At 43.5% G+C, this 13835-nt stretch overlaps 1 protein-coding gene across 1 annotated transcript in view; it reads right to left on the reverse strand.

Annotated features, from left to right (window-relative positions):
- Positions 1 to 13835, reverse strand: part of PCSK2 (proprotein convertase subtilisin/kexin type 2) — a 267953-nt gene that overhangs the window by 109915 nt on the left and 144203 nt on the right. The window contains exon 5 of the mRNA XM_073553798.1: positions 9604 to 9641. Coding sequence (XP_073409899.1) covers positions 9604 to 9641 — 38 coding nt within the window. The remainder of the gene's footprint in view (positions 1 to 9603; positions 9642 to 13835) is intronic.

The following is a 13835-nucleotide window of genomic DNA, read 5'->3' on the forward strand; positions in this document are numbered from 1 at the left end:
AAACAGGCAGCATAGCTTGGTTCACGGGTGGGCAACTCTGCTGAGTAGCAGACAATGCTTACATAAACAGGCGGCATAGCTAGGTTCCCGAGTGGACTCTTCTGCTGAGCAGTAGACACAGGTACTAGGCCCAAAGTATTGACTTGGCTAAATGGAGTTAAAAATTGGTTCTTTTACATAAACACGCGGCACAGCTTGGTTCACGGGTGGGCTCCTCTGCTGAGTAGCAGACACAGTTACTATGCCCAAAGTATTAACTGGGCTAAATGCAGTCAAAAACTGGTTCTTTCATAAACAGGCAGCATAGCTAGGTTCACAGGTGGGCTCTAAGGCCCAAAAGGATTTTCTGGACAAGATGCGGTAAAAAATTAATAGAAACACACATGGTGTAGCTCCTTAACAGGTGTACTACACCGCTGGCTACCAGACACCGCTACTGTGCCATGAAACTGTCTATTAACATTGAAAACCATTATTAATGTGAAAATAAAGTTACGCTTTTGGTGAACGAACCGTTCTCAAACGGAACCTCAAACAGCCGAATTTTAAGCAAAGTGTTCGAGTTCGACGAACGGCTCAAATACCGCCCAAAACAGCTCGAATTTGAACTTGGCGAACAGTTCCACTCGAACACCGCTCATCTCTAATCAGGAGGCAGACTCAGACGGTCTCAGGCCCAGTATGGATTCGACAAGATTGTAGAAAGTTGAAAAAGGGTACAGTATCACCGGATAACAGGTATATATAGCATAGTTTAAACATTAAAAATCTCTATGTAAATTTCCGGAGTCCGACAAAGACACTCACAGCCTCAGTATGGATTAGACAAGAATCTAAAAAGTAGAAAAAGGGTAATGTATTCAAAGCGTACACCAGTATACACTGTTTGGGTATTTTTAAATCTTCATATATATTTCAGTCTCAGTAAGACAGTCCAGACTCTCCGCAAGAGGAAACGAGATGGATACAAGTACAGACGGAAAGTCAAGTGATTGCAGAAATTTTGGAATTACTAATCACGGGAAAAACTCCCGGGAGAATTCTCAGAGGCGATGCTGACCCTCAATTACTTTGTCTGTGGAGACAGCGAAAACAGTTCTTTGTGAAGAAAGGGTTGCTGTATCGCAGTACCGTGGATCCCATCACCGTTACTCATCTCCATCAAATTGTGATCACAGGGAGAGATGTAGACATGGTCCTCACTGCCTATCATGATCTGTCAGGTAACTTTGGAGTGCAAAAGACAGAAGCCACAGGCCGTAGGCGATTCTATTGGATTGGCATGAGAGGACACATTTAAAAATGTGGGCAGGAATGTCACACGTCTGTGAGTAGGAAAACTGTGAAAGCTGATGATAAACCACCACTGCATCTCATTGTGAGTCAACGTCCATAACAAATGGAAGCCATTGATCATCTGAAGATAGAGCCCAGCAGGACATGGCATAGCTGCGTCTTAACCATCATCTATCAGTTCACCAAATTTGTAGTGGCAGTCCCAGTGAATCATTTAACAGCCCAGACTACACAGCAGTGGAGCAGGGAGAGGTAAGTATTGCAAGTGCTGGGGCCCTGAGCAAGCAGGGGGGCGGTACTCGTACAGGGCCCCTCATAGTACGCCGGAGTGTCTGACGGCGGGTGTACAACCCCACCGTCAGAGACACTTGACTGTACTATGAGGGACCCTGTGCCAGTGCCGTCGCCCAAGAATGTGCCCACCCACCGTCCAGGGCAACAGCACTCACATGGATGCATGCGCCAGGTGGTGACCCTGGCCCTGGGGAGGAGGCAGCCCAGTTAGGGAGGTTAAAAAAATGGCATATGTTGATGTTGGACATTCAGCAGCTGCAAATGGAGAAATTGGAGAAGTCCGAGGAAGAGGAGGACAAAAGCGAGCCATTTTTCAGGCAACCTATGTGTCAGCAGGGGAAGGTGGGACAAAATCCTTTGAAACCCATGCATAGTTCATTTTAATGAAGGTTAGATCATCAACATTTTGGGTCAACAGACGGGTCCTTTTTTCTGTCAGGATTGATCCAGCAGCACTGAAGACTCTTTCGGATAGCACACTAGCAGCAGGGCAAGCGAGCTCCTGTAAGGCATATTGTGCCAATTCAGGCCAGGTGTCCAGTTTACAGGCCCAATAGTCAAAGGGGAATGACCTGTGAGGGAGAACATCGATATGGGAGGAGAAGTAGTTTGTAACCATAGTTGACAACTGCTGTCTCCTGTAACTTTCAATCAATGCAGTATTACCAGTCGTGTGATTGGTACTTGAAAGATCAGTCCATAACATGGTCATGAAACCCCTGTCTCCAACGCCACTTTGGATGTGTGCACCACGAACACCTCTTCCATGTTGCCCCCTACGGCTCGTGTGAGAACCATCACCGCTGCTGTGTGCTGAGAATGCCTCAAACAAATGGTTTACCAGAGTTGCTTGTTTGTTAGCCAATATTAGCACTAGGTTCTCCTGTGGCATGGTGTTTTGGAATTTGCCTTTATAGCGTGGATCCAGGATGCTGGCCAACCAGTAGTCGTCATCGTTCATCATTTTGGCAATGCGGGGGTCCCTTTTTAGGATCTGCAAGGCATAATCAGACTTGTGGGTCAATGTTCCAGGTGTCAATGATGCGCTGTGAGTGCTGGGTGGAGGAGCACTTTCTGGCAAATCCACATCCCTCCAGTCAAGCACAAACCCTGTACCTGACCTCGCCACGCCAACATTTTCTCTTGCCCCCTGAGAAACATCCTCCTCCCCTAAATAATCATCCTCATCATCCTCCTCCTCCTTCTCTTCCTCTTCTTCCTCCACCTCATCCAGGACAGTTCCCTGACCAGACAATGGCTGACTGTCATCAAGGCTTCACTCCTCCTCTTCCTCTTCCTCCTCGGCTGCAGATGCCTGCTCCATAATGTGCGTCAAAGTTTGCATGAGCAGACGCATAAGTGGGATGCTCATGCTTATGATGGCGTCGTCTGCGCTTACCAGCCGTGTGCATTCCTCAAAACACTGAAGAACTTTACAGATGTCTTTCAGCTTTGACCACTGCACACCAGACAACTCCATGTCTGCCCTTAAACTGCCTGCCTGTGTATCCTCCCACAAATGCATTACAGCCTGCCTCTGTTTGTACAGCCTCTCAACCATGTGCAGGGTGGAGTTCCACCTTATTGCAACGTCGATAATTAGGCGGTGCTTGGGAAGGTGGAGCAATCACTGCAGCATCTGCATACGACTTGAGTGTACGGGCGACCGGCAGATGTGCAAGCACAGTCTTTGTACCTTATGGAGCAGGGCTGTTACCTCTGGATAATTATTGAGGAAGCACTGCACCACCAGGTTCAAGGTGTGAGCCAGGCAAGGTATGTGTCTGCGTTTTGAAAGGGCTATGGCTGCCACAAAATTCTGGCCGTTATCACAAACTACCTTGCCTGCCTCAAGATGTAGACTGCCCAACCATGTCAGTTTGTCGCTGCAAGTAGTCAGCCAGTACCTCCGCGGTGTGTCTGTTGTCGCCCAAACACATCATCTTTAGCACAGCCTGCTGATGCTTACCACTAGCTGTTCGATAGGGGGACACATCGTGTGCAACAGTGGCAGCTGCAGATGGAGTGCTAGTACGACTGCGCTCTGTGGACGAGCTTTCGCTTCTGGAGGAGGAGGAGGAGGGTCGAACGCCTACAGCCAACTGTTTCCTATACCGTGGGCTAGGCAGCACTGTCCCACCACCGCTGTCCCCTGTGGACCCTGCATCCACCACATTAACCCAGTGTGCAGTGATGGACACGTAACGGCCCTGGCCATGCCTACTGGACCATGCATCTGTTGTGAGGTGCACCTTTCCACTCACTGATTGCTTGAGTGCATGGACAATGCGGTCTTTCACATGCAGGTGGAGGGCTGGGATGGCTTTTCAAGAAAAGAAGTGCCGACTGGGTAGGTCATAGCATGGTACTGCGTAGGCCATGAGCTCGCGGAAAGCTTCACTTTCAACCAACCGGTAGGACATCATCTCTAACGAAATTAGTTTGGCAATGTGGGCGTTCAAACACAGTGTACGCGGATGAGAGGATGAGTAATTTCTTGTCCTACTCAGAGTCTCTGGTAGGGTGAGCTGGACTTGAGAGCTGCATATGGTGGAACTAGCAGTGGCCATGGCGGACTGAGAGGGTTGGTAATGGTGGTGGTGTTGGTGTCTTGCTGATGGCCTAGATTCAGTCTTTTGTAGCAATAACATTGTGATTCCCTGACTGCTTTGGCCTTGCGACGACACCTCAATATTTGCTGCTGGTGGTGTGCAAACCGGTGGGCTTACAGTGGGGGAAGCGATGTAGCGTTGCTGACTTCCTTCATTCGGAGCAGGTGCACATATGGTACGTGAGGTTTGGTAGTCCTTCCACGCTTGCAAGTGCATGGTGGTTATATGTCTAAGCATGCAACTGGTATTCAAATTTCTCAGATTTTTCCCTCGGCTAAAGGTCTTTGCGCACTTCTTACAGATAACCTTTGCCTGATCATTAGGATTTTGTTCAAAAAAGTGCCACACTGCACTCTTCCTACTATGGAAGACATTTTGAGGCCTTGCACGCTGTGCTAATTTGACTGTCTGGCCAAGCTGTCCTGCAACTCTTATGGTTTTTGTAACCCGTTTTTGGACTGCTAGGGGCCTGCCAGATAACAGCTGTTGCGATGTCGATGCCTGCTGCCGATCCTCCTTCTCCTCTTCTGAGCTATTGGCAGTGGCACCCTCTTCCCCCAATCGATGCCAATCTGGGTCAACAACTGGGTCATCCATCACCTCCTCTTCAATTTCATGTGCACCTTCCTCTGTGTCACCGTGTAAGGTGGTATAGTATGCGGGAAGGGGCACCTGAGTTTCATTAGGGTCAGATTCTGGCTCAGTACACTGCAAGGACAATGTAGTGCTCTGAGTGAATGTACCAGCAGAAAAATCTAGCAGTGGCTGTGCATCAGTGCACTCCATGTCAGATTCTTCTTGGACTGGGTAATTCACGATTTGACTTGATAACTCAGGCATGGTATGTGAAAAGAGCTCCATGGTGTAATCTGTAGTGTGGCCTACCACATCCTTTACTTTTGGTAGGGGTGAAGGACACAAGGAAAGGTGTGTTTCCTGACCAGGAGCCTCCACTGACGACTCAGTGCTTTTATTTTTTGAAACTTCAGAAGAGGAGGCGATAGAGCTGGAGGCTGTGTCAGCAATGTAAGCCAAAACTTGTTCCTGAAGCTCCGGCTTTAAAAGCGGTTTACCTACTCCCAGAAAAGGGAGCCTTCGAGGCCTTGTGGAGCCAGATGATGACGCAGGCTCAACACCTCCTGCCTTAAGTGCTGTTGTGCTTTTGCCACTACCAGATGCACCACCACCATCAGTACCAGATGGCAACCCCCGCCCATATTCACGGCCTCTTCCACCATACTTCCTCATTTTTGGGAAAATGTACCCAAAATACCACCAGCTATATGGTACTGTAAAACAAGGTACAAGGTATATATAGTATTGGGGAGAATTTGCATCTCTTTAGTGATTTTAGTAGGCTGAACTATTATCTCAGGCCCACTATAGATTACACCTCAATTTAACAGGCTGAAATTGGCTGGTGTATGACAAAGAACAAGGTGTATATAGTATTGGGGAGAATTTGAATCTCCCTAGAGATTTTAGGAGGCTGAACTATTATCTCAGGCCCACTATAGATTACACCTCAATTTAACTGGTTGAAATTGGCTGGTGTATTACAAAGTGCAAGGTGTATATAGTATTGGGGAGAATTTGAATCTCCCTAGAGATTTTAGGAGGCTGAACTATTATTTCAGGCCCACTATAGATTAAACCTCAATTTTAATTTTGTGGTGCCTTGCCACGTCCCAGCAGGATGAGTGGTGCTTGTTGTTGCCTGTAGCTGAGTTTGCCTTTAATAATTGGACTAAGCAGTCCATGGGCACCTCTCCGTTCTTTTGTAATTATGGCTTTCACCCCCATTTTGGTGAATTTTCCAGGGGCTGATTCGGCCATTCAGCGTTTGAGGGAGGTATGGAGGTAGGTCTAGAGGAACATTGGGGAGGCTCAGGGCAAGCATAAACATTTTGCTGATAAGGAACGATCTACAGGACCTGTGCAGAAAGTAAGGGTGCCAACTAGTGATAGGTGAATAGTATTGTTGCTCTGGTTTTCCCGAGCATGCTCGGGTGTTCTCCAAGTATTTGGGCATGCTCGGAGATTTAGTGTCTGTCGACCAGCTGCATGATTTGCGGCTTCTAGACAGGCTGAATACATGTGTGGAATTCCTAACAAACAGGCAATCCCCACATGTATTCAGGCTGTCTAGTAATCGCAAATCATGCAGCTGCTTCAACAAAAACTAAATTTCCGAGCACGCCAAAATACTTGGAGATCACCCAAGCATGCTTGGGGAGGTCCGAGCAACAAGCATACTCGCTCATCACTAGTGCCAACCTCCACTGCCAGGTAAGACCCAGTATAGTGATGTACTAGGGCCTATTAGGATACATATTATTGTTGTATTTTTCATTTTTCCCTGATTAATATCCATTTTCTATTCATACAGTATATGCATGTTTTTACTTGTCTATAATATGGAACATGGGAACATGATTTTAGCTTTGTTTAATTAAAAGCTATATTTTGTAGGTCTTTGTTTTTGTATGTTTTTTGCTTGTCAATTAGGACTCTCACCTAATTTGATTTTAATTTGCTCCTGATTATGAATAATAAATCATTTAAAAAAAATGGTGTAGGGTCAACAAGCCAAGCTAAAGCAGACAGTTTGGGGCTCAAATTCTCAGGCTGTTAAGGGGCCATGGATATTGTCCTCCCTCAGCCTAAAAATAGCATCCGGCAACCACCCCAGAAAAGGCACATCTATTAAATGCGTCTACTCTGGCCCTTTGCCCTGCTCTTACCACTTGCCCTGTAGTGTCGGCAAGTTGGGTTCATATTTGTGGGGTTGATGTCACCTTTGTATTGTCCGGTGACATCAAACCCACAGGTTAATAATGGACAGATATCTATATGTTTATAGTAAAATACAATATCTAATATGACTATGGAAAAATACAGTGAACACAAAAGTTATGGCACTTGAGGAAAAAAATGGCTTTGGCTTCTCTTAAGATTCTGAAATTGTATGAATAATATTTCCATAATATTTTGTGATATACAGTAAATTGAGCTGGACCAGAAGTATTTACATTATTTACATTATTTCCCAGCTTTGACATTTCCATTTTTATGGGACTTCATAGCATTATTCAGATCATTACTGTCCATCAAATGCTCAGCAATAAATGTGAATTAGGAGACAGAAGTTATTTTCAGAAACCATTAATCTACAGAATTTACATAGCTTTGGCAGCTTATATACGAATGCAATTTGACATACAAAATGGATGACATGGTGCAAAGTCTTGGAGAAAACTCGAAAAGGACTCTATCTGTATTCTATTCCCATGATTATAAGGACAGTGATGGCTTGGCAGTCTCTGAAAATTATGCAACTTTTCTACTAAGCATAATAATGACTTTCCTGTGTAGTGGCCACTTGGTGCCAATAAATAATAGTGCTTGAAGATATCAAATCTTTGCTCTTCACATTTCATTCGGCTTAGTTTAGCTTCGGTGCAAGCTTCTTGAATAGCTTAATCATAAATGACAATAGTTGAACACTACGATGCCCACATCGCATCTGCTGTGGCAGTAACCAATGAAAATGATGACTTTTCTAAACTGAAGGGTATTGTCATCTAATTCACATGTTCTTTGCCGCTATCTATAATTATGCACTAAAGGAAAGAATTGTAAAATGTTTACAACTTATGATCCCAAAAATATGTACTGTGCATTTTCATTTATAATGTAACTGAATTTTCTTTTTGAGAAAACAGGAATTGAATGTATTTTTTTTTCATTTGGGGGAACAATGTATTTTTTATATATTAATATTATTTATATAATCCAGAGCTTAGCTCTAGGGAGATACAGGGCTTAGGTTTACTGCTGAGCAATTAGTGAGGAACCAATTTAGGGGTGGTAGGGCAGTTAGGGTGTTATTAGATCTGCCTAGGGGTCTCCACTCACCCTTTCACTAGTATATGGGCTTCCTTCCCCTCATCCCTCCGTGTGGCACTTAGTCTTTCCCACATTGTGGCTAACAGGAGGTAATTAACTTTATTTCTCCGGCCAGCCACCAGCTTTCAGTCATAGAGGTGCGGCTTGACTTCAGTCACCAGTCAATTCATAGTGAGTGGCAGCTGTAACCACGATCCAGCACTGACTGACAATCAACTCTGCAGTGCATCAGTACAAGCCAGCTGTCAGTCAGTGTTGGGAGATGGTTAAAGTCACCACACACTATGTACTGAGCAGCGACTGAAGCCACACCTCTATGACTGAAAGCCGGAGGCTACTGTGAGGAACAAAGTTTCCTCCTGGCAACCGGCTCTTAAGCTGCAGATTAACCCAATATCATGTTAACAGAGTTTTTGAAATGACTGATTCTTTTTAAGGATTTCTGTATTATAGAAGCACTGCCTTTTTCTTTTTTTATAGCGACATACACAAAGTGTCAAGGTTTTTTAATGTAATCTTATCCTTTATTTATAATCACAACACAACACTTTTTGAGAATTTAAAAATGGTACTTGAAACACTAGTCTTAATCTTGAGTAAGATGCTCCTAATTGATTAACAAGCACTTTCTTCTATAGCCTCATTCAGATGTCCGGCATGTGAGAAGAAAATGATTTAAATCTGATTTTCATCATTTATTGTCTGTGAACCCATTATTACCGTTAGTGTAAGTTCTCATATACAATAAGAAAATGACAATATTCTTCGACCCATTAAACTGTATAAAACAGACATCATATGTCACACATCTTTATGTGGTCTGTTATTTTCATTGACCCATTGCTTTCAGTGGGCAAGTTTGATCTTATGTGGATGAAAAAAGACACGTCTCATTTTTTTGAGACTTTTTTTGAAGGTACTTGGTCTGCAAAAAAAATACTGTCATGTGGACATGCCCATAGAATTGTAATAGGTACATATGCCATATAGCCATGAAAAACTCGGAGAGAACATGTACTTGAAAAATGGACATTTGAATGACACCTTTCTCATACTCTAAGAATGTCCAATAGCCATTCATGCTTTTTTTGCCTCTTCTGTCCCACTTCTTTGGGGGAAATTGGAAAGAGAGGTGTAAAATCTGAAAAGGTCAAACATTTTTGCACAAATGAGATACTCGCCAACATTTGGATTTTTTCATGCCACAATTCTGGTGACTAGTCCCTAATAAATGTCCCTTTAGTACTACTACCTGACTTTCTTCTGTGTTTTTTGTTGTTTCAAGAGCTTGTTGCTAGATAAATCTCGCCCCATGTCAGATTTCTCATTTTTATGCTACGAACCTCTATTAAAGTTACAACCATTGAAAACAGTTGCAGTTAACAAAACATCAGTAGTTCATCTCCTACGGCTGCGGCAGACTCTTTGATAATGAATGAACGTGTTGTCTACAAAAGCCTTTAAATGTTATAATGAACTTTATTATACTCACATAATTTGAGGCAAGATCTGGGTGAAGGTAATCTATTCCTGAAATCAAAAGACATTTATTAAACAAGTCTGAAAAAAACACATGCATTCTGCAGATAAATGAGGACAAGTGTAAGAGACTTGGGAGGATTAACTTCAATGGTTTCCACCTGACAGCTTATGCACTCAATTTATGCATAACACAGACATTTATCAGGATGGAAATGACAAGAGGATGACATGAGTCGTGCCCTCGGAAAGGCAAGAAATTGGATTGTTTTAGTGGAACTTGTAAATGGAAGTTAAATTGATAACTGAAGTCTTGTAAAAGCCTCGCCGTCTCGCTCTTGTTCTTGGTATAGATTTAAATGTTAAAAAAAATTAATAAGATCGATGTTAGTCAATAAATACATTAATCTACTCGACTACACATTTTACAGTACAAACTCTAGATTTTCCTCGGACAGACTGCACCTATTTTATATGTTCTACTTTATTTTACGTATAAACACTGGCACTGTTTTATTAAAGCCGTCTAGTTTAAGATAGTTCAAACCTAGAGAAGACTGTTTTAAAATGCCGCAGACTAAACAACATGATCTACACTTTTTGCAAAATTTGGCGCATCTCTAGACTGTCTGGTCTGAATTTATGCCACTTAGTTTCACACTAGCATTTCACTGACCTGTGTCAGTCTGCGCACGGCCGCCGCTAAGCTCCGCCCCCGGCTGCACCTCCTCCCGGCCGCTCCGCCTATGGGCACATGATGCTGCATGCGACCTGCGTACCCTATCTTTAGCATTGGGTACGCAGGCCATTCACAGGTATGCGTTTGCTGGCGCATGTGTCCTTTTGATGGTACGCCGAGCACACCAAAATGCCACACGGTGCGTTTGGCGCAGGTCGGCGCACCGTCAAAAGGACGCATGCACCGGCAAACGCATACCTGAGCACGGCCTGCGTACCCAATGCTAAAGATAGGATACGCAGGTCGCATGCACCCATAGACGGAGCGGCCGGCAGGAGGTGCGGCCGGGGGCAGAGCTTAGCGGTGGCCGTGCGCAGACCGACGCAGGTCAGTGAAACGCTAGTGTGAAACTAGCCTCATTAGTTGGCTTACTTTGGTCAACTAAATTATGCCAAATTGCAGCACAATTTTGGAGCACAAGAACATGGTTTGGATCACGCCTATTATTCAACCCAAAAGGTCACATCCATTTGACAAGCATGTCAAGAAAAAGTCTAAAAGAGCAAGGAAAAAAAACAGCTCACCCAGGCTATAGGCATTATGAAGCACGGATTCCAAGGGGCCTCTTGTGAATAATGAAAAAAAAGGAAAATCCAGCTTCATAAAATTCCAAACAATTCAAAAACAACTCAAAGACAGCTAAAAAATTGATCCATCCAATCTTTATGAATACCTAATAACACATATTAAATGTAGTACAAGGTATGAAAGATTTTTGGCATGTGTAGCTAGTAAATTATCGAGATAAAATAGACAAAAAACAAAGGCCTTTATGTAGGTTTTAACTATTTTATTAAGGTCCACAAACACATGGCTGTATTTTTCCCCAAGACGTGAAGCTTAGATTCTAAAAGAAATCTCCATGGCCCTGATTTATCACAGTTTTTATGCAAGAAAACTGATGAAAAAAGCTTTGGAAAGTTGCAAAATTTTTGCACAATAGAATGCTACCCAAAAAATGTTGCAGTTTTTGGCATTTTCACGCTATTTTTGCTCAGCTCTGACAAAGTGGATGGAGCTGGGGTGGGACAGGGCGTGCCCTCCTGTCCTCTGCTCTGTCAAATTCATGATGAGATGAGTGGTAAATTTATTCCAGTCATATATTTGTGGTGACGAGCACGCAGAGGTGCATGTCCCTTTGCAACCAGTTGTGCCTAGCCGCCCATTCTTCCTTGGCAAACAGCTCGAGCTCAGTGAGGTTTGATGGAGATCGTTTGTGAACAGCAGTTTTCAGCTCTTTCTACAGATTCTCGATTGGATTCAGGTCTGGACTTTGACTTGGCCATTCTAACACCTGGATACGTTTATTTGTAAACCATTCCATTGTAGATTTTGCTTTATGTTTAGGATCATTGTCCTGTTGGAAGACAAATCTCCGTCCCAGTCTCAGGTCTTTTGCAGACTCCAACAGGTTTTCTTCAAGAATGGTACTGTATTTGGCTCCATCCATCTTCCCATCAATTTTAACCATCTTCCCTGTCCCTGCTGAAGAAAAGCAGGCCCAAACCATGATGCTGCCACCATGTTTGACAGTGGGGATGGTGTGTTCAGGGTGATGAGCTGTGTTGCCTTTACGCCAAACATATCGTTTGGCATTGTTGCCAAAAAATTTGATTTTGGTTTCATCTGACCAAAGCACCTTCTTCCACATGTTTGGTGTGTCTCCCAGGTGGCTTGTTGCAAAATTTAAACGACACTTTTTATTGATATCTTTGAGAAATGACTTTCTTCTTGCCACTCTTCCATAAAGGCCAGATTTGTGCAGTGTACGACTGATTGTTGTCCTATGGACAGACTGTCCCACCTCAACTGTAGATCTCTGCAGTTCATCCAGAGTGATCATGGGCCTCTTGGCTGCATCTCTGATCAGTCTTTTCCTTGTTTGAGATGAAAGTTTAGAGGGATAGCCAGGTATTGGTAGATTTGCAGTGGTATGATACTCCTTTCATTTCAATATGATCGCTTGCACAGTGCTCCTTGGGATGTTTAAGGTTTTGGAAATCATTTTGTATCCAAATCTGGCTTTAAACTTCTCTACAACAGTATCACGGACCTGTCTGTTGAGTTCCTTGGTCTTCATGATGCTCTCTGTGCTTCAAACAGAACCCTGAGACTATCACAGAGCAGGTGCATTTATACAGAGACTTAATTACACACAGGTGGATTATATTTATCATCATTAGTCATTTAGGACAACATTGGATCATTCAGAGATCCACATTGAACTTCTGGAGTGAGTTTGCTGCACTGAAAGTAAAGGCGCCGAATAATATTGCACGCCCCACTTTTCAATTTTTGAATTTCCACAAAAATTTAAAATAACCAATAAATTTCGTTCAACTTCACAATTGTGTTCCACTTGTTGTTGATTCTTCACCAAAAATTTACATTTGATATCTTTATGTTTGAAGCATGATATGTGGGAAAAGGTTGAAAAGTTCCAGGGAGCCGAATACTTTCGCAACGCACTGAACTTATAAAATGAAGGTAGATACAGTTGTGGCCAAAAGTATTGACACCCGTGCAATTTTTTTCAGATAATACTCAGTTTCTTCCTGAAAATGATTGCAATCACAAATTCTTTGGTACTATTATCTTCATTTAATTTGTCTTAAATGAAAAAAACACAAAAGAGAATGAAGCAAAAAGCAAAACATTGATCATTTCACACAAAACTCCAAAAATGGGCCAGACAAAAGTATTGGCACCCTCAGCCTAATACTTGGTTGCACAACCTTTAGCCATAATAACCTCGACCAACCGCTTCCGGTAACCATCAATGAGTTTCTTACAATGCTCTGCTGGAATTTTAGACCATTCTTCTTTGGCAAACTGCTCCAGGTCCCTAATATTTGAAGGGTGCCTTCTCCAAACTGCCATTTTTAGATCTCTCCACAGGTGTTCTATGGGATTCAGGTCTGGACTCATTGCTGGCCACCTTTGAAGTCTCCAGTGCTTTCTCTCAAACCATTTTCTAGTGCTTTTAGAAGTGTGTTTTGGGTCATTGTCCTGCTGGAAGACCCATGACCTCTGAGGGAGACCCAGCTTTCTCACACTGGGCCCTACATTATGCTGCAAAATTTGTTGGTAGCCTTCAGACTTCATAGTGCCATGCACACGGTCAAGCAGTCCAGTGCCAGAGGCAGCAAAGCAACCCCAAAACATCAGGGAACCTCCGCCATGCTTGACTGTAGGGACCGTGTTTTTTTCTTTGAATGCCTCTTTTTTTCTCCTGTAAACTCTTAGTTGATGCCTTTGCCCAAAAAGCTCTACCTTTGTCTCATCTGACCAGAGAACATTCTTCCAAAACGTTTTTGGCTTTTTCAGGTAAGTTTTGGCAAACTCCAGCCTGGCTTTTTTATGTCTCGGGGTAAGAAGTGGGGTCTTCCTGGGTATCCTACCCTACAGTCCCTTTTCATTCAGACACCGATGGATAGCACGGGTTGACACTGTTGCACCCTCGGACTGCAGGGCAGCTTGAACTTGTTTGGATGTTAGTCGAGGTT

Source organism: Dendrobates tinctorius, unplaced genomic scaffold, assembly GCF_039654945.1.
Source record: "Dendrobates tinctorius isolate UK_male_01 unplaced genomic scaffold, ASM3965494v1 ptg000203l, whole genome shotgun sequence".
Classification (NCBI taxonomy): Eukaryota; Metazoa; Chordata; class Amphibia; order Anura; family Dendrobatidae; genus Dendrobates; species Dendrobates tinctorius.